Source organism: Molothrus aeneus, chromosome 1 (genome assembly GCF_037042795.1).
Source record: "Molothrus aeneus isolate 106 chromosome 1, BPBGC_Maene_1.0, whole genome shotgun sequence".
Taxonomy (NCBI): domain Eukaryota; kingdom Metazoa; phylum Chordata; class Aves; order Passeriformes; family Icteridae; genus Molothrus; species Molothrus aeneus.
In genome coordinates, this window is record NC_089646.1 from 113,720,981 (window position 1) to 113,745,787 (window position 24,807).

The 24,807-nt window shown below is 37.2% G+C and overlaps 1 protein-coding gene across 1 annotated transcript in view; it reads left to right on the top strand.

Moving 5' to 3' along the window:
* The window catches only part of RP1 (RP1 axonemal microtubule associated), a 164,908-nt gene that overhangs the window by 54,360 nt on the left and 85,741 nt on the right, over positions 1–24,807 (top strand). Inside the window, exons 23-26 of the mRNA XM_066547495.1 lie at positions 1,827–1,990; positions 11,199–11,424; positions 22,205–22,359; positions 23,019–23,097. Of these exons, the coding sequence (XP_066403592.1) occupies positions 1,827–1,990; positions 11,199–11,424; positions 22,205–22,359; positions 23,019–23,097 (624 nt within the window). The remainder of the gene's footprint in view (positions 1–1,826; positions 1,991–11,198; positions 11,425–22,204; positions 22,360–23,018; positions 23,098–24,807) is intronic.

Genomic DNA, 24,807 nt, shown 5'->3' on the forward strand with positions numbered 1-24,807 from the left:
TCTAATTGATGTTTATCCTTTTGTTTTCTGGTGCTATGTGTTTTTTATCAAGAAAGTGAGTCTATAGAGAAAGCTGTGAAGATGCAGATTTTCAAAGGCACAAAAGAGTTTCTTACAAGCTGGTGTCTGATAATTCTTAGTGAAAATTGGATGCTTCACTTCCTTTATGGAATTGTAGAATAGTTTGGGTTGGAAGAAATACTTAAAGATACCTAGTACAGCCCCTGACATGGAGAGGGACATCTTCCACTAGACCAGGTTTCTCAAAGCCTCGTCCAGCCTGGCTTCAAACACTTCCGGAGATGGGACATCCACAACTTCTTTGGGCTGCCTGTTCCAGTGTCTTACAATCCTTATTAAAAAAAATATATTCTTCATGTCTTTTCTAAATCTACCCTCTTTCACTTTGAAACCATTCTCCCTTGACATATTACTACATGTCCTTGTAAAAATGCTTTGATTTTCTTTTAAGTCCCTTAATATATTGAAAGGCTGTCAATAAGGTCTACCTGCCTGGAACCTTCTCTGCTCCAAGCTCAACAATAACCTTTTGTCACAGGAGAGGAACTCCAGCCCCTAATCATTTTCATGGCCCTTCTCTGTGCCTGTTTCAACAGGTCCACATCCTTATTTTGTTGGGGAGCCCAGAGCTGGATGCAGTACTCCAGGTGGGGTCTCTATCAGAGCAGAGTACAGGGGACAATTCCTTCCCTCTGTCTGTGGGCCAGGTTTGATTGGACAGGACAAATGAGCTATTGCTGCTTTCTGAATTCCCAGCTGTGTATTTATGTGTGTTTAAAATTCTATCACCTTCCCAAACCAGACATCAGCCAGACCTCTAAAGACTTGGAAAACAGGAAATCAAACTTCCTGCTCCAGTTCAATTTTTGTGGGGCAAATTACTGACTGATAATGAGTCTGGCCCAAGATAAATACCTCTGTCAGACAACAGATTTAAATCATGCAGGCATTACCAGACAGCTTTCTACTAAGAAAAGTGCAGTGGACGCTATGGCATTTATTTATAAGATGACTGGGGGCTGGTATTTCATTTCTTGTTTGCCTTGAACAGAATGAATTTAAGTCGCTGTGTGGAACTTGTTTCACACAGACAAAAGCTGCAATCAATGAGGGGTGGAGAAGCGTGCAATCCCATCTTTTCAGATGCAGAAATGCATTTTACAATTATGAATTGTTCTTTTTCAAAATAAGAATTATATTAAGCTGCTTTTGAATATTTAAATAACATGTACATTTTATGGGAGCAGAGATGACATTTTAGTGTCAGGGAGCTTTATATAAAATGATTTTCTAATGAGTCCTAATCTAGTTCAGACTTTTCTACAAAACCTTTTATTTTTTTATGCTGATTTCAGTATCATGCCCCCATCCAGGCAAATGGAACTCTGTTGATGTATCACATCACCCTAAAATGAGAGGAAATTGTACTTAATCGGGATACTTCAACATTTTTCCTTTTGCATTTCTTGGTTATACTGTTATCATAATCCAAATTCTGGACGGTGGTCTGCTTCTGTGTTGACCCTCAGGGTTATCACTAGAAATATCACTTAGCTCTGTGTTCATATTTCTGGCTTTAGTGCAGTGCAAACCTCCTCAATCCTTGGTCCATAACTTGCTTAAGATGAGTTGGAATGATGTAGTATTTGGCCAGTCCTCTGTTCCCTCTCCTGACATCATTACCTTTTGGGTGCCAAGTAGTCACAGTCCTTGAGCCAAACTGCTTTCATTTACATCTTTCAAGTAAAGTGCTTCATATAAGTAACATTTTTAAAAGCATTTAATTATTTTTTTTTACTTTACAGAAGGAGACTGGAAGATAACAGTAGTCACTGGGGATTTTGAAACAGCTGGCACAACAGCAACAGTATTCCTTTATGCTTATGGAGAAAACAAAGCTTCTGGTCCTATTATTTTGGGATCTGGGAAACAGCAGCTGTTTAATCCCAACAGTGAAGATACATTTAAGGTACAGTATGGCTGTTATATAAACACTGGAGAATTCAAAACAAGTGCAAAGTAGCTTTTCTCAAAACTAGATAATAGAGGTAATAAAAAAGACTCAAAGAAACATGTAAGGATGATTAAGTATTTCTGAGGGAGCAGCTGACTTTTATGGCTCTGAGTTTTGAATCGGGAAATGTGTTCACAGCTGCATGGGACAGACGTGTCTCTCAGAATCTACTTCATACTTGCATCTTCTTGATGTGCTAGATTACACTAGATGTTCATCTGAAGAAGTAAAAGAACTTTCTTTGCATTTATGTAGTAAGATAGTCTTGGTTGTGGTTTGTGTTGCATATCCATCTTTGGAAGGGTCCACTGTAAATTCTTCCACAAACTTCCTCAGACTTCCACTGAAGCCCAGTCTTGTGTGAACTTTTCATTGGAGAAAGTAAGAAGGAAAGGGGGAAGAAGGGTGGCCAGAAACTAGAGGTAAATCACATAGACTAAGTTTATTCATGTGATTTAAACTAGTGTTGTCCTGTTGCTCCAAGCAAATGGAGATATTTCTCTCTGCTGACAAAAAAGTCTCTGAGACATGCTTCAGAAACATGACATTTCTCAGGACTTCTACCAGATCCTGTAATTCGTGCCATTTTCTCTACTTCATGCAGTTCCTTGGTCAGGACTGTACCTGTTGCAGTAGTTAAATCTGTGATATGTCACCTAGGTTTAAATAACTTATGCATAATAAACACATGATGAGGAATCAGTGACAGATGGGACAGAAAGTATCTTTTGATACCAAAATCAGCCAGACAGAAACTTTCTAGCATAGTTTTTTAAAAAGGAAGTGTTTACTGATGAAGGGTGCTGGAAGAGATCAGCATAATATAATGGAAACAAATAAAACACTGTCATGCCTCACAAAAACAATCAAAATACCATACAGTTTCAAAATCCCTGTAGGCACACTTACAACCATAAGAAATCACAAAGAAATGGCCCACAAAAAGAGAATGAGACCAAACTGTACAGGATTGTCTTAATAAAAAAAACAAGGATAGTAGTCTGATAGAAAGCACAGTTAACTGTTTAGTAAGTTGGATATCTAAAAGTATGCAATGAATATTCAGTAAAGTTAAAAATAATGGAAAAAGAAAGTTAATAAAACTTGAGTAAATCAGCTGGTTCTCCTTTATACCCTCCTGAGATTTCATTCTAGAACTTAATTTTAGTGTTGCTTCTATTGCTTTATAAAGCAAGTGCAACTTCATTAACCTTGGCTATCTCTGATTAAGGTTTGTGTAAATGAAATTAAAAACTGGCCAAAGTCCATTGTAGTGCAGGTATAATGTAACAAGGCTATTACCCTCAGAGATTTCCACATGATGGCAGTACATGAAATTCATTGAAGGTAATTTACAGTTGTGTGATGGGGACAGCTCTTGTTTCTGACTGGAGTCCTGGGTTCTAGGTTTCCTCAAGCCAGTCATATGTACTCTGCACAGCATTTTCTCTTGTGGCTTAGCAATTTTTCCTACCAGATGGGTATGTCAAGGATAAACAATATGGGAGCAGGAAAAAAAGAGAATTCAATCTGATGGATTTCCTTTTCTGCTCTGAATTGTCCCTGTGTGTTCAAAGAAAATAGTTCTGAGCTGTGGATTTCTGCTTCTGTTACTATTCAGGCATAGTTTTTAGGGCATCATTTTTCTGTTGAGAGTCATTCCTTCTCCAGTAGAGGAATATCAATCTACCATAAGTTACAGCTTTCATCACAGCTCTGATCTGTTTCCTGCATCTTCCTCTGGTGTCATCACAGTCCCTGAGTATTTCTCAGTATTTCAAAAATACTGATTTTGGCAGAACGCTGGGTTGCTCAAGACACTGGAGCTTTAATTGTATTGTAAATTATATTCTCTGGAGCCCAGTATTCTGCATCATCATTCTTTGAAACATGCCAAATTATCTCTTATGACTGTACACACTGTTTGATAAGGAAATTATTTTAAAAATATTCTTTTAATGTTTGGTCATGCTAAATATTCCCTTCTGTGTCAAAGAGAAATAAGCATAAGACTGTAAGCATATTATCTTCTGTAAAAAACAGCTGCAATCTCTCAATTTTTATTACTTCCATACATAATAATAATTCCACACCTTCGGGTACAAGTTCTGCCATTCTAGTAATAATGAAGTCAGTAAAAACACTGACTGGTTCAGTAGATCTGCTTTCAAAATACTGCTTGCCTTAGTCATAGTGGCAGCACCTAGCATTTCCCTAACAAGACTTTTTCCATGATTTGCTTTGTGAATTTGCTTCATAATCATCTCTTCCATCTCTTTAGGATGGTGTTGGTCTTAAGAATCTCAACACATTGTCAATTTTTTAAAAAAAATAACACTGAATTAAACTACTAGAAGTGCTGGAATTTTTCCTAAGAAATCTTCAAAATCTTCAGTTTAACCTTAGATTATACTTTGGAGTTGGTGGCTGTCTTTGTAAGGAAGGTAGCTGTTCCATGTTTGCAAGTACAGATCATGAAGTATGCATGATATTTTAGGAGCATTGGAAACTGAAATCCATCCCTGGTGTGATTTTTGTTGCATGAGCTCATTTTTCTAACTTTTAAAGCTGGTGCCACATCCATTTACATGATTTGGAGTTTGTTCATCCACATAAACAATCCTTTAAACACTCTATGGTCTAGGGCAAATACCAGAGAGTAATATAGGGAGATGTAAAGCAGGGCTCATATAATACTTGAAGAGCTACTTAATACCATAAAACTTAATAAAAGTGCTCCTATGATGAGACTGTTAAAGTGTTAAAGACAGCCATTTTCCTTTCACTTCCACTTTACTTTTTTTGTTAAGAGTTATGTTCATCAGATGCACCTTCATGCTGTACTGCATCTCAAGAATGTGCACTTAGAACTTGACCTGTTATTTTTCATTTTGGTTTCCTCCTGTTTAAATAAAATTATCAGTCATTTTGACTAACCTATACATGAGTAATTAAAAATCCTTTCTTTAGAATCAGCCCTAAAGACTCTAAGAATCTGTTGTGTTTCACTGTGAGTCCTTCGTTCCTGTACTCTGGATCCATAGTCATTCTTTCTTCAGTCAAAACTAGATCTCCAAAGTAAAATGAGAAACAGTGACAAGAAAACTAAATGTTGCAAAAACAGGTTGAAACAAATCCATTTTCATGCTTTTGCTCATGATGTTCAAATAAAAGGGGCTGAAATGAGCTCAGTTAGAATCCTTCCAGAGTGGGAAGATTGCAAAAGAGAACATAAGAACTGATGTAGCTATCCACACTCCTAACCATAGTACTGACAGCGCCTGAAAGCTGGACATTGCTTGTGTCCTGCTATTTTACAGCTGTCCATGCTTTCCATAACGACCATTTAGGTCCAGAAACAGTTGAATAAAACTAAAAGAAGCCCAGGCTTTAGTCAGATCTGCTTAAGGCAGCACAAAACCGTCATACCCATGGCTGTTACTCCACATGAAACTGTCACTGTCTGTGAAATGCATATGATAACAAGATGAACCTCATCCCTTACTGAGATAAAAGGGAGAAGTATGTAAAATTATCTTCATCAGCTACAGGCTGTGCATTAAACAAAATTTAGCTTGTTCCAAGAAACAACACAGGATTGTAAAGAGCTTACAAAAAATCTTGGAGAAAAACACTGCTCATCTCATCTTTAAGAAATGGGAGTGGGGAATGTGGTGTTACTTGTCCAGTAATTAGGCAGTATGTACTGCAGTACCAAGTGTGTGTATATACATATATATATGAATATTTGTACTTGCTGTTGGCATAATTTGATTAACCCCACAGTAAAAGTGAAGTTCTTCCAGAGCTTGAGTGCACTGGAAAAGAAAGTGTTTTAACAGTCACTGTGCAATGAGCAGTATTTGTTTAAGCAATTTATTTTTGTGACCAAAGCATGTATGAAGTAGGAAGAAATAATGCTGATCTTTGTGTAGCCTTTAATCCTATTCCTTTCATGTCCATATCCACCCTTTTTCATAACAGTGTTATATTTCTGTGTGAGCACCTATAACATATTCTAATTCTTGGGTTAGTGTGTAACTGTGCCAAGTTTTCTGGGCACAATTAACAAAGTGGTTGAATTCAGACATCTGGAAAAAGCAATCAGCATGGGTGGACCCTTTGTACTGTACTGGTATAATAGTTATTGCATTTTTGGCAACAGTTATTAGCTGCGTGTTCACAATTAAAAAATATCATCTACTTCCAAAGATTTCTCTATTGCATGTTGATGCTGTAGAATTTAGACTGATGCAATCAATGATTTTTCTTTCTTTTGGGAATCCAACTGCTCTACTTGACTTCTCTGAAATTCTGTTAATGAAGTGGCCTTACATGAAATTAATAACTGTCTGTCAAGCACATTCTCTGGTGGGTGTGTTCGACATTAGGATTTTGGTGCAGCTGCCTCTGAAGTGTTGATTTATCCAAATGATTTTCATGCTAGCCTGAGTTTATCTCAAAGAGATTGCAGGATACTCTCTGCACAACAGGAAAGCAGTGATATTATTTTGCTTATTCTAGTAAATAAAAGAGAAAAGGAGTAATCACAGGTATTTTTCCATCCTTTTATTTAAGTATCTTTCCACTGAATCTTTTCTTGTTCAGACAAGGAACTTCACTTTTCACTTAGTGAAACATCTTAAGTACATGAAGATAGGTCATACCGACTCCATTCAAAATACCACAGGTATGCTACGGACCAAAAAGTGTATTTGCATAGCTCATTTAGAAATGGAATTAAAATTCAGTCCTTGCATCCTCTTGAGGTAGAACTTCTTGCTGATAAACCTGGATTTCAATTATGCTTAGAGACAAATGGTAAAATATGAGCTTTGTTAAGCTTCAATTTCAAAAAGTAAGGCCAAGTTGTCTAATACATGATTTAATGAAAATGTTCCCATTGCCTATGGTAAGAAAATTATTTAGTCCTATAAATAGTAGCAATGAGCAAAGTATATAGGTGTATTGTTTAGCAGGTCAGTCTAGTTTAACTGCTTGCAAAAATTTAGAATATGACTAAATCAAAGATGCTGTGTGTGAAAACATGGCCCTTTTGAAAGTGGTGGACAGTTTTTTCAATAATTTGTACTGGTACTTGTCCCATGAAATATGATGCATTGATATTATTGCCTGTAACAGTGAAGAAAAATGCTACAAAGGCAATAGAATGACCACTATCATGGTAGTCACAATGATATTTTTAAGCCTATTAGGTGCTGGAAGTCTGTCACATAAGCAATGTCTATATGAGGCCCATTGCCTTTAGAATTTATTACAGGACATGAACTGATTAATGCTTCAGGAGTTCCACAATCAACCAACAAGTTAACTGTAGATGATGACTCAGGTGTTTTGCAAAATCATTTTCTGGGAAGAGGTTGGCATTTGTAGAAGATTTCTCTAACAGGCCATCCCTAAGAAGATCACCATACCTGATGTTTGTGGTGTCTAGATCCCTTTACCTCAATCTGTGTTTCCATGCCCTTGTTTGTCACCTCTGCAGTTTAAGTTTTATGTTCTATAGGTGGCTGATGTAAGCCACATCATAGTGGAATTTGAATTTCCCTCCATGTCCAAACTCTATTACAACATTACAATTCATCATTTTTGACATCTCAATTGAATTTTAGAGCAGTAGCAACTAACTCAAAATGAACAGAACATTATAGAAAAAAATATAGAATTTCAGAGTTGTGCCTTTTTCTGAGTATCTCAAAATTTATGAAGAGAGATTTGCTATGTCCCTGTAAAAGACATGTAAATGTTGTCCTTGTATATTTGAGAAAGTGGAGCAAAATGAGCTTGTGAATTTTGTAGCTTCTCAGGAAGCCTAAAGCAAATCCAGGAATAGAACTTAGCTGCCTGATTTTCAGAGTGACACTTTAGTCCTCAACTCATCCTTTCCTCTTTGGACATTTATTACAAGCTTATCAGAATGGCTCTTTCCATATAAAAAGGAATGTTACTTTTGCAGCTTTAGTGCTAGAACATCATAGAGCAGCTAGACTGCAGCTTTTGTAAACACATTGTTAGCAAGGGCAAAAAAGTCAACTTTGTTCTACAACTTTTTACAGAATATTCTGGCTGTGAAAGTAGATTTCTAAATGCCAGGTTGTGTTCAAGTCATGCAGAAGTTCAAGGCAATTTATTCAACACAGGGAAGGAAGAAGCAACCTCAAGACGCTGTTTATGTTGTCAAAAGAATATCGTTAGCTCTGCTGTGTTATGAGAATATTTTCCTCTGCATTTCACTGCAAGAGCAAATTCTGACATACATTTGACGGCATTCCAATTGACAAAAAATAACATGTTAGCGAGTCAATACCACTGAGAAGCCAATGTGATATCTGAGCAGACATCAAGATGAATTGTTCCAAGGCCCAAATATGCAATTGGCACAAAAAATAAATTTCTAATTGTATTACATGTCTTTCGGAACATGTACATCATATAGATTTGATTTCCTCTCTACCGTTGCCTGATTTCTACCTAAGAATAAGCATGACTTTTCTCCCCCAAGGTCACTAGTAAACAATTATTCAGAAAAATAATATTATGCAAAAATTATGAGCATATTACTAAGCCTGTTATCAAATAGGCAGTGTTCTGTCTTTTGAATTATTTTTGAGACTTTTCAGACTCAGAAATATGCCATTACCTCTAAGTCCAGCATAGTTTACCATACAAAAACCTCTTATTTTGTAAGTCAATTAGACAAGAATGCTTGATGCTGTTTCTCCCCTTAGCTAAAAGCAAGCAAATATATTTGACTTGAAACTTTGGGCAAACTGCCCCTTAGCATGTGGTCATAACTTTCTTACTTTGGTTATATCATAACTGCTTTTAGAGTGTGAATGTTAGGGAGCGCTAGGGAGTACAGAAAGACACAAGGACATACATATTTAGAGATGCTGAACAGGACTTCAATAAATCTAATTGAACTAGTTGCAACTAGATACATCTCCTGGAGAAACCTGAAGGTCTGGACAGAACTTTCTGTTCTCTACCTTGAAACTTTATTTGATTAGGTTTGATGGATTGCTCTCTTGCTTATCCAGTAGCAGGAAGTCTCTGCATGCTGATATGGTGATAAATGGACATAATTTCCCTCTCCTTTTTCAAATTTCTTTTTTTTTCTTTTCCCCCCACCTTTCTTGGTCAGCTCTCCTACGTGTGCTTATTTTTGTGATATTTTCTCTGGTTGTATCAGTGGTCTGCCAAAAATCATATACTATGCAGCTGGCAGGGTGAGGGAGGTGATTCTGTCCCTCTATTCTGCTCTTGTGGGACCCCAACTGGAGTGCTGTATCCAGCTCCAGCTCTAGGGCCTCCAGCACAAGAAGGAAATGGATCTGCTGGAGCACAGCACGAGAAGAAGGACCAGAAGGATGTGTTCATGGTCTTTGCATGGGAATTCACCTGGAAACATATTCACATCTTAGATCTCCTTCTGGAACAACAACAAAAAAAATCCACTTTAGCATAATGTGATAAATCAATATAATTTTAAAAGTTTTAGCTTCACTTTTGAGCCAACTCCTATAATACATACTATAACTCATATATATATATAAAATAGAGAGGCAAGATTTGCTTTATCAGTGTTTCAGTTTGCCTCATAGCCAAATGACTGATTAGCTGCTTCAGAAAGTGAAAGGGACTCTTTAATCGTTTCCTGGTCCTGACCAAGAATCATGGTAATGGTTATTGCAAACAATAATCTGTGAGGGCTGTGATGCTTCTCTTTCAACAGGGATTAAGCCAGAACTTAATTATGGACATAAGATCGCAAGGCACCAGTGTTTTATTTACAAAATTTCCTTTTAACACTTCTGCACCACAAATAGCAGCCAGTGCCTGTGTCTCAGGAGAGCACCACCTCTACTACCATACTACCATACCATACCATACTCTACTCAGTTTGCAATAAAGATTGAGAGTTCTAATATAATTTTATATTTATTTTCAAGGTAACCTTAGCATCCCTTGCCCACTGCAGAGGTCTCTGTTTTGCAGCTGGGTGGCATTTATTAGGGCAACTTAGCCCATGTCCTGGCTACATTTTTTGGCTAGTGTCAGAGTACTTTTTTTATCTGTTGTAATTTCACTGTGATTATTAAGAGTATATCTTTGAGGTATACATGGTTTTATTGCATTAATGCTATAATTGTATCTTCAGCTGGCTCATCTTCCTTTAACATACTGTTTTAATATAGCAAAACCTACTATAATGGTCATAAGTATGACTCTATTCAGACTTTTTACTACTAGCATACATGTCATACCCTCAGCCTGTGAGACTTAGTTATGCCAGGCTTGCCTCAGGGATGTTTGTTTCCTTTTTTTCCTTTTTGTTTTGATGTGAAATAGTACAAAATTACTATAATAGTAAAGGAAACAGCTCTTTTTTGTTCTTTTTTACTTGGTGATTTTTTTCCCAATTACCATGACCTTTCAAACACAACATTGATAAAAAAAAAGTTAAAAAAAAGGTTGAAAGTGGTTAACCCTGCTCTTGTGCTTCAATTCCTGCCATCAGAATTGCCCAAAATACTTCTGCAACTCAAAACACAGTGGCTCTTATTTCAAGGCTGCAGTATTCAATGAGACATAGTCATGTTTTATTGTTTAAATTTGCTGCAGTGTAGCATCAGCACTTACAGAAACAGTTAACCCTGGCACCAGAGCACAAAAAAACAGGAGTCAATGAGAAAAGTAGCTGACTGATAAGTGGTAGGAATAGATAATAGGGCTCTGCTGATGGTAACTGTATGGACTTGTATGATTTGGTGTAGCAATGACTGAACTTAGTTCTGCTTGTTAAAGGATTTGTCTAGCAAGAGAGATTTACATTATGACACTAGAAAATGGATTCCTTGAAGAGGTCTAGAAACAGACTGGATTCTCTGAGCCCTTTACTCACTTTAAATAATGCAGCACTGAAGTCAATAAAATTACACTTGCAGACTACTCCACATGTTTTTACTCTTTGTCTCTGGGATTCATTGTATATTAAGGCTTTGTTTTCTAACAAAGCTCATTACTCTTGGCTATGTTAGCTGCACATTTAGCTTGCATGCCCAGTATAAGAAGGATGGCTAAAGACAGCAGTGTAATTTGTTATTAAAATCTGGATTTTTTTTAACTTTTTTTTTTACAGATTAATCTCAGAAATCTTGGGCAGCTATATAAAATCCGCATTGGCCATGACAACTCTGGAAATGATCCCAGCTGGTACCTGGAGGGAGTCAGACTTGAAAGAGTGGTCCCTGTGTCTGCTGAAGAGATTTGTCTCCCCATAGAGAGCTGGCTTTCTGAAGACAAGGGTGAAGGTGATACGTGGAGAGAAGTGGCAATAAGAAACCCTGCAGAGGAGCTTTTGCCATGTACGTGCTCAGTATTTTAGCTCATGTGTTCACTGACCATATCCTGTGAGTATATGACAGTTTTTCATGTTTTCTCCAGGACAACAAAAGCCCTGCTGCCCAAAAGCCAGTGTAACCATGAAGCAATCCCTTCCCTAGCTCCAAGAGAGGGAAGTGATCCTTTACCCCCACTCCCTTCCTTCCCAAAATCAGAATAATAGCTGATGGCCAGGGCATCTTACCCTATAAAATGTTTGATTTCTCAGAGTGTTCATACATCACTGGTAAATTCTGCTCTTTAGAGAAAGACTTCAGGTAGGAAAGCAAGGTATGTAATGTCATGTGATATCCAGCTCCTTTTAGCAAGTTTGAGATCATCCTTTCTTGTCCTGTATATGTCACGATCCGTCCTAGTGAACAGATGACGTGATGGTTCGTGGGAGTGATCTCAGGGTACAAAAAACCAACACGGTACAAAGGGGTTTGCAGTGATAATCAAAACAAATGCACATTTATTGAATGACCACAGCAAAATGCGATAGAGAGATTAAAGGAGAGAAAAATATAGAGAAAGAGACAGAAAAGAGAGAGAGAAAGAGGGGGATATAGCTACCAAACATAGAGATGAAGTCCTTTGGTCCAGTCCAGTCGAGGATCCACCTGTTACGTTGGGAGATCTCAAAATCTGTAGCTAACTCAGAGGTTTTTATTATGATAATTCTATTGAAAATTGGGGGGGGAGGGGGGAACAGATACAATAAGGAATAGGTGTAACAGGTAGTCCATGTCCTCAGCAGTAAGTGAGAGTCATTGTTTTCTTGGTCCAGTGGTCACAACCTGACAGCAAACATCTCGCTTTGGTCAGCTTGCCTCCCCCACACACCTACCCCGGGTTGGGGGTTTCAGTCCCAGTCTTGGAAGGAGGAGAAGGGCCTTTTCACACAGGGGTTTCATGTCTCAGTCCTTGATGGAGAGGCTTCTTACATCTCAGTCTGTCTGTCACAATGGTTAAGGACGGGCGAGAGGGGTCTTCTCTTGGAGGAGGGACCACGCCAAAGCTCAAACCAGCCAGGCCAGGAGGTGGGGAGGATTCCAGGGCCATCGTGCAAAAAAGGGCAGGGTGCCCCTTTGAGTTCAGCGTGGCATATAGCAAACAGCACCTGTGGAAACAGTGAGCTAGGAATCAGGCACATGATTTTGACCCCACTGGTGAAACAAACAGGGGTTTTAATTTTTAAATTTTTTTATGTTTTAAGTTTTTAATTTTTCAGTGGTCTCTCTCCATGACAATCGTGAGGCAAAATGAAGGATATTTTGGACAGACTCTCACAGCATAAAACATACTTTACAAGAAATCAATTATCTGAATCATCACAGATGTGTTTCTCAAATCAGACTTGAGCCACAGCCAAAGAAATTGTTAGCTGCCGGGTGACACTTTGGAACTTCAAAGTTTATGACAGCTTTGATGCCCTTTGATGCCAATTTAAGTGAAGTGGGAAACAGCCCATCATATAAAATTATTATTTAAAAGTCCTGGGCCTTTACAGAAGAATATGGATTCAGTATAATCACTACATGTGGTTTTTTTTAATAGATACTCTTTACATTAATAGAATGACAACAATGCAGCTGATGGCTAATAATTTCTGACAGTGATAGGTCTTACATAGATAGGTGATACCATTTAGTAATTTGATTCAAGTTGATGCAGTCAATATTGCAAGGTGTCTGGGATTCAACATAAAAGAAATCATCATGCATTTAATGACAATCAATTTCATAAGAAAATATCACAGAAGTGAAAACCCCTAAGTAAAAAGAATATAATTCTCTGAAAAAATATTAAGAATATGATATGTGAATGTTTTATTGCAGAGGACAAAGATGTTGAAAAACGTGTATGAGCCAGCTCACATTTCTGCTTTGTTCTTTTTTGCTTTTTTTTTTCTTCAGAGTAGTTATTAACTTCAAAAAGTGGAACTGATCAGGATGAACCAAGTTTTATGATCATTGACATGTACCACAGTACCATATGACACTCACATGTCATTTACTGGTGTAATAGAAAAACAGTGCAGAAGCCAATTCATTTGTACAAACAATCAATTCAGCATTAATAATTCAAATCTGCATTACGCAGTTTGAAAAACATATTCATAGAAAGGTACTAATATTCTGGTCAGTTCAATCTCTATATATATTTATATATGAAAAATCAAATCATTTCTATCAAATGCTAGAAATATCTTTAAAACAGCACATTTGTATAGTCTTTAATCATTGTATTACTGCATATTTCCTTGTATTTGCAGGAACATTATTAAAATATATGTTTCAAGTGTGTAAGAAAAGGTACATTTCCAAAAGAACTTGGAAATTTCTCGAAAATTTAAGTTTTACTAATTAGTTATTGATTTTAGGAACATTTAAATTGAACATCAATACAAACTCAGCAAGGATTCCAAAGGATTTCCTATTTATTTTCTCAAGAACAAGAAAATGAAACACTATCCATTTTCATTTCCCATTTAAAAGCTAATTGCTTGCAAGCACTGAGCAAACCACATCAAGTCACTTTCTCCAGCAGAAGAAACTACATGTTGGTAATTACTTAATGAGGATTTGATATGATTTAGGAGTTTGTATTCTGTACTTTCAATTTAATCTGTGATCTTCTAGTGATAACAGATTTGCTTAAGAATAAAAGTCATGTGCTAGAAACTTTAAACAAAGCAAACAAATGTAAACTAAGCACAGAAGGCATTGGTCTTGTAATTGCTGTTCTTAAACACTTTCCTCATTGCTCAGCTTCTCTCTCAGAAGAAATGGTAATTTTTCCTTCTTTTTCTCCCTTTCCCCAGCTGAAGTTTTCCATGCAACCAATATGGACCCAAAGCCTTGGAACAATTTTTTGACTCCTTGGCTTTCTTTTTTTTGCTAGCATCTTTTCTTAAAATCTGAATATATTTCCTGAATCTGTTAGCTTTTCTTTACCTTCCTCTCTGAACTTGCTTCTTTTCCATTCAGATTTCTCACCTTGGCAGCCTTTCTTAGTTTTTCTCACTGTTCCTCAGCCACTTTAAAAAACTGACATTAAGCTGGTTTCCTACTCCAAGTATTGATTTCAGTTCTTTGTCAATCTCTCCATCACACCAGTCTCAACTTACTTTCTTAACTCAGATTTCTTGTCCCTCCAATGCAGGTCTGGCTTTGTCTTCTCTTTTCTTATTTTTTCCACATTGCCAAAGCTTCTGGGTCCATGGCTTCTTTTTCTCTTCCTTTTACATCTTCTCTTTTGCTTTTCCAGCCCTGGGATCTAGAAAACACCTGATCGGTCTTTGAAGTTGTCCCTGAATTTAGCATGCTGTTGTACTGTGTGATTCCTGGAGTTTTCCTCCAACCTGCTTTGTTTTTTGGGGTTTTTAGGTTTTCTTCTGTGATTCTTCTATGCAAGGTAGGTCCAACAGCTGGGCTCACACACTCTATCTAATCCTCAGTTGCTCCTGGATCCCAGTCTCTCCAGTTGCTGGAAAATGGACATATGAGCCCCTGAGGCTGCAGCCCTGCTCCAGTCTCTGGTACAGGCCATTTCCCTCATGCCCAGACCAGCAGGTTTCATCCCTACAGATACCTACACCTCAGGGTGTCTCTGGCAGCTGAGCAGGACTCATGTGGTCCCTCCAACACTCAGCTGCTCATGTGGTCTTGTGTCACGGACATATTTTATGAAAAACCTTTTTGCTAGGATTTTTTCTCCTGAGATGCTGAGAAGCCTCAGAAATGAAATGTAAACAATAATTATCTGCGGCTGTGGAATGCACCAGGTGCATCTTTGATTGGTCTCATGTAGTTGTTTTTAATTAATGGCCAATCACAGTCCAGCTGTCTCAGACTCTCTGGTCAGTCACAAGATTTTATTATCATTCCATTTCCTTTCTATTCCTTTCAAGTATTCTGATGAAATCCTTTCTTCTATTCTTTTAGTATAGTTTTAATATATAATTTTCTTTCAATATTATATATATCATAAAATAATAAATCAGCCTTCTGAAACATGGAGTCAAGATTCTCATCTCTTCCCTGTGAACACCACCACAGTCTTGCGAACACCACCACAGCAGTCTTGCACTCAGAGTCATGGGCTCTGACCCCTGATCCCACTCCACTCACTGACAGTTTTATTCCCTTCAGTCTCTCCAGTTGCTGCCATCCAGGATTCCAAGTCCGGGTACTGGTACTTGGACTCCCTACCCAGACGTGCACACACACAGAGAACAGATGTGATCTATTTTCTAACACTACTTCCTCCCCAGGTCACCTACATCCATCTATTTCCCTGCCTTTAATTCCTCTTCTAAATGTCTTATAAGTCTTCTGCAATCACAAAATCTTCTTCTCTTCTGCCCTATATTGCATCTGACACCCTTGGGGCATCAAACCTCTTAAGTATGAGAGATACTCCCAGTTGTCTCATGATGGTGGGTTTTTTTCTCCCAGACTGAGACTCCTGGGACAGCCCTGCTGCAGGGGTCGGCAGAGTGTTTCTTTTCCCTAAGTCTCTATGGGTTCCCACCTGCCCTTGTGCACCTGTGGTTGTGGAGATGGGCTGTGATGGGCCTGAGCAAGATGTTACCTGGACTGTCCCCTGCCTGTATTTGTCTGTACATGTACAGACCTTTATCACAGATCCTCACACGGGTTGTCTTCAGATATGACTGAACTTTTGTTCCAAAGGGGAACTTGATGCAAGAGGTATTGAATTTTCTTACTGCTATGGTTATGTGAACATAAATGTCAAATGAGGATATAAATGGGTAAATGTGTCCTGTTCTTGTTCACATATTCAAAGGTATAACTGTAATGAAATGAGATAAAAGACAAATACTGAGACTGAGGCAGGAAAAATTCCAGCTCCAAAGATTTAGTATTCTTTTCCACTTGGAGAAGTGTGCAGGCAAATACAGAAAGGTCAGAAGGTGGCCACTGACTGAAATAGTGCAAAAGATGACCAAAGCAAATAGTAATAACACAAGTGTTATCTCTACAAAATATTTATCCCTGTTTTATCACTCAGGAGGCACCAACTACATAAGTAAATAGTCAGGTTTCTTTATTGTAAAATTCATTAGCAAGTGTTTTTCAAAGCTGATAATTTTCTTGCATGTCATGAAGAATATATATATATATATTTAGACTATTGCTCCAAATATTACTAGTGGAGATTAGACAGCAGTTAGTGGAGATTAGAGTGAGAACTATAATTCTAACTGAAATGTCCTAAACTGATATTGTTTTTGTATTTGTGCCCTTTAAAATAATATATGCACCACTTCTGAGGAATAGAGTCCCTCTTAACCAGTATCAGCCATTAAGAATTTGCTCTCTTTTAGCCTCAATGCTGCACTAACCTGTATCTTTACCCTTCTGTCATGGCAAAATGCCAAACACCCTTTATGAAAGCCAGGTGGTGACAAAACCAGAGATTCAACCTTGCTGCTTGACAGATTGAGCTAAAATGACCATTTCATTCAAGTGGGCATGTCATATGGAAAAAAGGGAAACCCTGGAGCAATACTGTGCAATACTGTTCTGGGACATTGGTATGCCAGCATAAAGAGAGGAGTGAATAGAAACAGTTGGACAATTTTAATGTTGTGTGTCATTTAACATCTCTCCAGGTTTTGTGCTCTTTGGCCAGTTTGTCTGTTTACACTGGCAGCCTGGTGGGAGTGAATTTGCTCAGTGAAGCAGTCAGTGCTAAAATCCCACTTAATTAAGTGTCCTATGTGCTCTTTATGGGAGTCTAGAGGGAAGTTACTTCAGGCTTGTTCTAGTCTGTTCCCCCAGACTGACTGCCAGTTTGTGTCAAGATTGTTGTCAATGTGTTCCTGGAATGTATTATCTGGTGTAGTTTCATCCAAAAAGGACCTAGTTCTTTGCTCTAAAACCAGTCCATGCTGCACACCAGAAAGAAGGAAGTAGAGCCAGCCAGGGGATTCAGCAGCATGATAAGAAAACCAGTGTCATTAGGCACAGACAGCTGTGGATCTTCAATTCATTTGCTCTGAGTCAGAGCAAATGAATTGAAGATATAATTCTCAAATAATTACTGTACTTTTAGTGGAATTATTTTCAAAAAAGCTGACAATAGGACAGCAGTTTGTACCAAGTGACCAGTGTTTCTGCTATGAAAACTTTCATTTTCAGATTCTCAACCATAAATTCTTCTTTAATTCTATTAGGTTTCTTTTCTTCTCCCAAAATGTATCAACATATTAACTTAGTCTTTAGTGCGAAGCAACTGGAGGTATTTGTTTACTGTTTATATTTTCCAAAGGCAAGTGTCATAAGTCATTGAGTTCTCTACATTACTTCTTCCAAAGGAATTGGTAATTATATACTGTGCCCACAAACTGGGATCAAACAGTCTCTTGTAATTGGTGAAGACTCAGGTATATATCAATTTTCTCTATTGGAAACCCTGATTCAGGTGCCCAGAATGGGACATCTGGAAAAAAGGGCTTTCCAACTCATGTTCTACTGCCTTTAGTATGCCCTTAGGTTACCTCTTCTTCACAACCAGGAAAACTTCCTTTCTCCTTCTCTTTTGTCCAAGGTAGTTCACTCCTTATGTTATCAACAGATGCCAGAAGCTGGAGGTGGGATTTAAAAAACCCCTGAAGCCTCATGATATTATCTCAAGAGATAGCATTTTTATAGGCTGAGCAACAAGAAATTTGGTACTAGTACACTTGACTGCTCATATGACTCTACAGTACTTTTTAGATATTTGCTTCTGTCATTTTTTAGCACAGTTATTATGCTGCTTTAAAGTCTGCCTTTCAGAAACTCCTCACCTCTGTCTGAAAACACTTTCCTTCCCTTTTTCATCTGTTTCATCCATGCGTCCATGTTGCAGATTTTTCTGTTTGGTTTCTAGAGCTTATCTAAGCTTACCCTGTGAGCAATTTGAAGATTTCAATCACTTATTTTCTGAAAGGTCATTTTCTTTTTTATTGAGTTCTAGCTGAGATTTTTTCCCTCTGCTATTCTGCATTAATTAATCCTCTTATATCCTTTATCAAAGTTACTGTGTTTTCCAAGACATTTCTTCTATTACTTTGATGTGCTCCACAGATGGACAGATGCCTAGATGTGAGTCTCACAGGTCCCTCTCAATGCTGAAATGCTGTTTCCTGACTTCTGTTGAGTGGCTGGTTTTATGAACTATTTTTAAACTTTTTTTGCCTTTTTTTTTTTGCCTATAGGTTTACCTCTCTCTGAGTGTTTTGTCACCCCAGTTTACAGCTGGTGAAGTTTCACTGAATCAGCATATAGTAAAATGAAATTTCTACTACGGAATAAGGGATCAGGCCGCACATTTCTATTTTTCAGAGTTTTGGGATGGCTTTTTTCTTCCTGCAGTGAAGGAGGTCTCCATTGCAGATGGGCCTGCAGTGGGGGCCTTAGAATAGGTTGGTTACTCAAAAGAAATGAAAGCCCAGTCTCAGAGGCTGAACACATTATCTAGGATTATTTCACTTTACTCTCTACACAACAAAGTGTGTTTTGTGAACAATATACAGAAAACTGCAAATGGAAAAAAAATCACATATGGTGAGTCTTTTTGTCTCAGCAGTATATTCAATGGGTAGGTTTGTTCTCCAGATTTGGTTGTATTGTCCCATCAAACAAGTGGTGTACCTTGTTTTATCTGTTACAGAGTGGCACCATCCCTCTTTTTCTCTGCTTTAAGCAATCTTTAGCTCAGGAGCCATTAGCACTAGCACCTTTTGTAGCTGCTCTGCAATCTAAAGGAACTACTTGATAAAAATTCAACAATTTGAATCCTCCCAGGCTGGTCTGTGCCTAGGTTTCCATTTGCACAGAAAAGGCTTAATGTCTACTATCTATTTAGTGAATGTTTATTTGAATATGCAGGTGTTTCACCATAGTGGCCATGTTCACCATGTTCTAGTTAGGCATGTGTGCATTGGAAATTATTTTCCTTGCTTCATTTTTTGTGTGATTCCCATGAAATGCATTGTAACATATACTCAAGTTAAGGGGTATAAACATTCCTTTTATTATCCTAATACAATAGCCTGTATTGTAGTAGCCTATATTTGTAGAAAAATTTAGAGCACAGACTCTTACTTTTTGTTAAGAAGGTTCCTGTATAAATAATGCAGATTTTGTATCTTAAATAAATGTCAGACTTAACATTTTACAGATGGTGAGGGATGTATAGACACAAGAAACTATGGAAAGTATTTCCCAGTTTTTTACATTTCAAGATGTGCATGCTGTCTACTTCAGACTGATTTATTTAGGCTGGTAGCAAAGGAAAGCTCTATTTAATGATTAGATCGTTATCGTCTCTCTGGTTACCACAGAGATGCACAGTGCTACAAAATGCAGTATAATTTATTTATCTGTTAATATCTTTGTGTTTTGTTATAATTACCTCTTGTTCTCTTCTCCTTCCATGAAAAGACTTGTTGGTATTTCATTTTCATAAACATTTATTGTTAAATGGTTTCTTTAGAAAACTCCATTGAATATGCTTTAAAATTCTGCTTATAGTTACTTAATTTTTTTATTTTTGATCATGGAAATTACTTGTAGTTGTAAGTAATACTAGTCTTTCTATGTAAACAGTCATAACATAAACACTCTGTACCCTTTCCTCCCACAGATACTTTGCATTTTCAAAATTAAGAAAAAGTAAGAGGGTAAGAATGTGAAGGAGATTTCAAGTCAATATGTCCCTTTTTTTACTCCCTGCAGTGTCTTGCTTCATGGGTAGTGCAGCCCTGTTATTAAAATTTCTGGTCACAGATTATTATAATTTTAAGGGTTTTTTTAAATGTAACCTCTGTCCTTTCTCACTCCTAAATATTTTCCCCCTTCATTATCAGTGTGGCTCTTTGCTTTCCTGCACATTTTCTGTCATAGTTTGCTGCCACCCCTTATTCTCTGCCCTTTGGCCAGTTATGATTATATTAGCAGTTATGATATAAAATTTAATTTGGATATATAGCTCAATTATGCTAATTATCAGGTCAATTTATCTTTTCTACTTGCTATTAATATCTAGAATTTTTTTATCATGATTTTTTAATGTTAAAAACCTTGAAACTAGTTTTTACAAGGCTCTTCAAATTTTTGAAGATATGTGTGTATTATTGAGATAATTTATATTTCACAAGCAGTGTTGGTACATTAATGCATGGATGTGAGAGCTGAAATGAGTGCTTGGAATAACAGAAAATAATAAAATTGGTCAAGGAACACCACTTCTATTTAGAGTCCCAGTTGTAATAGTGATAAATAGTTGGAGACTCAGTGTTTTCGGATAATTTTACAGATTAAAAGAAATACACTATTTTGATTGAGCATAGAATCTATCCATAACATTTCTCCTATCTTTTAATACTTGTGGTGCTACTTTTCTCCCTCCAGTATATGTAGTATTATTTTACTACTTGTTTAGTTTCTCATCTGGGAATCAGAGTAGCTGTTTTTCAGTGATGTGGACAACATGATGTTTGAGTTTTATAAGCTGACTTGGGACACAGTGAATAAAAAATGTATGGAAATGTAAGATTCTAGTAGCTATCTGGTGGTTTAAGGGGAACAGTATTTTAACTAGTTTTTGTACAGTACTGTCCAGTTTCAATACTCGACCTTGTAACTGTAGATTATATATATGTGTGTATATATATATACATATAAAATCTATACAAATATATTCTCTTTTATATATCATGTTATATTCTGTTTTGTTATATTCTGTTTTCATCTTCGTTCCTTCTTAAAAGGAACTAATTGTGTTTTTTAGGACTTCTGTTACCTTTCTTCACTCCCAAGAGCTGTTAAAATTACACATAAATGAAACAGTAATCTTCCATGTGATCTACCACATAGCAGCAGAAATGGCCAGCTGTGATTAGAATAAAAACACTGCATGGAAAAATTGCCATTAAAATGTAAACAGGATTTTTTTTTAAGTCAGAGAGAGAAAAACTGAAATGAAACATAATAATATATGATGACTGCAAAGAATTTTTTAAAAATAAATTTACGCATCTGGATAGTTATAAAAATAATATTAGTGGGGCATAGAACATCTTAATACAGTAATTCTAAATTATATTGCAGAATTCTTTGAAGATGTATATAATTTTTGTAAGACTTTGGTCTAGACTGTAAGGAAAGGCATTAGAAGGTTTTAAATATATTTTAACTGAGAGCTGTTTTTGGAAGTCCTATCATTCACTAGTGACACATGTAGAAACCTTCAAAAGCAAGGTTCATTTTTTATAGGTGTGGGAGCTATTAATCTCTTGCCCAGCTTTGTACATGGGGTGAAAATCTATAAACCTTTGGATTTGTGATTGTTATTCCTCTTTTAAGAGGAAACAAAGGTTAACAACCCAGATAATTGTTTTGCATAAATCTGGAGGTTGAAAATGCTTTGGTACCAGTGAAAAGTAGCTTTTATTTCAGATGATGACTCGATATAGTTTGGTGGTCTCCAGATAAATTGCAAAGAAAGACTTTGTGAACTAGCAATGCGTAGCAGTGCTCAGAATAATGTGGTTTTCTTAAGCTTGGTGTTTTCATATTTTTTGTGAAGAGAATGAAAATATTTGAACCTAGAAGTGACAAATTCATGGATAGCTGTTGCTACTTGCAAACTCGAAAATCAGAGTTTTCTGGCAAAATTTTGATGAGGACACTTTAAAATCTTGTGCAAGCTGCAACGATAATCTCAAGTTTTTTCTCTTTTTAGTGTTGGTGTATGAGATCCATGTATACACAGGGGCTAAACTTGGTGCTGAAACAGATTCCAATGTTTATATCAACATCATTGGGACAAGAGGAGATGCTGGCAAAAGGAAACTCCATAGATCTAAGAATAATAATGTTAAGTTTCGACAAGGACAGGTAAAGTAAAAACAATGGTGCTTCTGGTAAATAAGAATAAATTATGGCTAGAAAATTGTTTCATCAAGAAATGTAAAAATTCTTTTATTTACAAGGTTTATTCAAGCATTGACCATTTTCCTTATTCAAAATTCCTTACCTAATTGCATTATATGGTTAATTTTTATCTGCTTGATCAACCAACTGAGAGCTTTAGATATTAGAATCTGGGTATTTCAGTTATTTGTATTGCACATATAAATAAAAAGGTAAGAATATTATATTTGTTGTCCTGAACAGATCACTTTAGATTTTAGAATCAGGTTCTAAATCTGTATTCCTAAGTATATTTTCCAAACTTGGTGAGGCACATAGGGCTAGAAAATATAATGTAGACACAACATTGAACTTTGAATTACAACAAGTAATTGAAAATGATCATTGTGTCATGCCGAAGGTATCAGTGCTATCTTTGGGGAGTAATTTTCAGGTGTTATTTACCTTAGAAAATTTTGAGAGATCCGCTCTGTTTGGCCAAGATGAATATAAAACAACTATATTCATTTTGAAAACAATCAATCAAACAAACAAAAGATTAAAAAAAGGCTTTTCTATAATGTTAGAGTCAAAGCAATAGCTATGTTTAAGAACTTTATAATTTTCCTTGTGTGGTTCCACAGATGGATATTTTCTGCATAAAGGCTGTTTCACTGGGTGTCTTGGAGAAAGTTCTGATTAGCCATGATGGAGCTGGTCCAGGTAGGATTTAATTTCCTAGAGACCAGTCTGTTTTCAAGTTCTTTTTAAACCAAATGCACTTGTTTATGCTGCATCCTTCATAGAAAATGTGACAGAAGGTCTTGCAGTGATAAAAAGTCTTCCTGCAGGTTGGTCACTGTGATGGGATGATGAAAAACTGTGGTAATGGACAGAAAAATGGTCATGAGTTTAATGTCATATAGTGTTATTCTACTCTCTGTTTTCACAGTTATTTATAAGAAAGAACTATTTATTTGCATGTAGAAAACTCTCAAAAGTGTGGCTCACACTGGTAAGACAATCTTTCACTAGACAAACAGTGAAAACTATCCAGGAAGGAATTAAAGATATTCAGCAGCTGACAACTGAATACATGACAAAATTTGAGCAGCTATAAGACAATGTCCTCACTGCTTTGGGCAATTGTAGAAGATTTGAATATACATTTAATCTGTGAAAGTCAATGGGGAGCTGTTCCAGTGAGTGACATTGCATTCAGCTTGTAGGTTTTAGAGGAAAGAAGAAAGAATTTGGTAATGAGATGAATTTTGGGTACAGGCCCTCGAAGAAGTGTGCATTTCCCTGGAATGCAAAGAAAGCATTTAAAAGCACCAAAGATGTAAATAATGCAAATATGCTTGCAGATTAATATCTAGAAAGAAGCTAAGTGAAGAGAGGGATTTTAGGCAGTTCAGGGCTTCACTGATAGCAGATTAGAAAAGCTCTTCTACCCTACTCTGTTCTGAAGTTGCCCCAGGAAACGCCCATCTTGCTGTCTGTACTGCCAAAGGCTCTGAGCAGGCTTGTGACTATTACAGAAATAGCCATGAAAGTGCAGCCTTGGAATGGTGTGTAATCTTGTTTCCTGTAGTTCCATAGAGTTTGCTGCCTTCAGCAACATGGATGATTGTACACCTGAAAGTTTCACATTACAGAAACCCAAGATATAACACAAAAGGCACTGTGATGGAGCCCACCTTCCCTCCATTCCCCACAGCACCCTGCCATGCTCTCTTCCCTGATACCTCCTTTAACAGGCAGCACAGATTAGCAGGATCAGCATTACAAATCTGTAACCCAGTTCAGCTATCTCAAGATGTTTTTTGACATTGGAGTTCAAATGTGTGGGTTTGAAGGACTGTCTAAACAGGACAATGGATTGAATTCTATCTGTAACAAAATGTATGCCTTGGTAATTCAGGAGGCTGTTCATTGTACTCAGCACAGACAGATCTCACAGACATCTTTTGAACTGTATCCAAGATTAGCCCCACATAAATCTAGCTTGAGGTGGCTGAGGGGTTGAGAGCTGGAAAAAGATGGTGGCTCAGAGAGATTCAACCTTTTGGGGATTGAGAAGGAGAAAGGAAGATTCCTTCAGAGGTGGGGTACCCCTTTTTCTCATCACTTGCCTGAGTGACAGGGCAAGAGGGTCTTTATTCTTGATTTGGAGTCTGTCTTGAAAAGATCCTAGAACATATGTTTTCTTTGGGTCTGCCAGGCTCTAGGGCACAGAGGTACTCCCACAGCTACTACTGTGAATGAGAAAAGTGAAGGACTTTTGTCCTAGGGAGCAGAGTTTGCTCCATGCACTACCTGGGGATGCCCTTTCTATGTGACAGAAACTGCTGCCTTCCAGACTCAGGTGCAGCCAGGAGGCAAAGCACAAGGATGAATAGGATGGTTGTTTCTGACCAAAACATCCTGCAT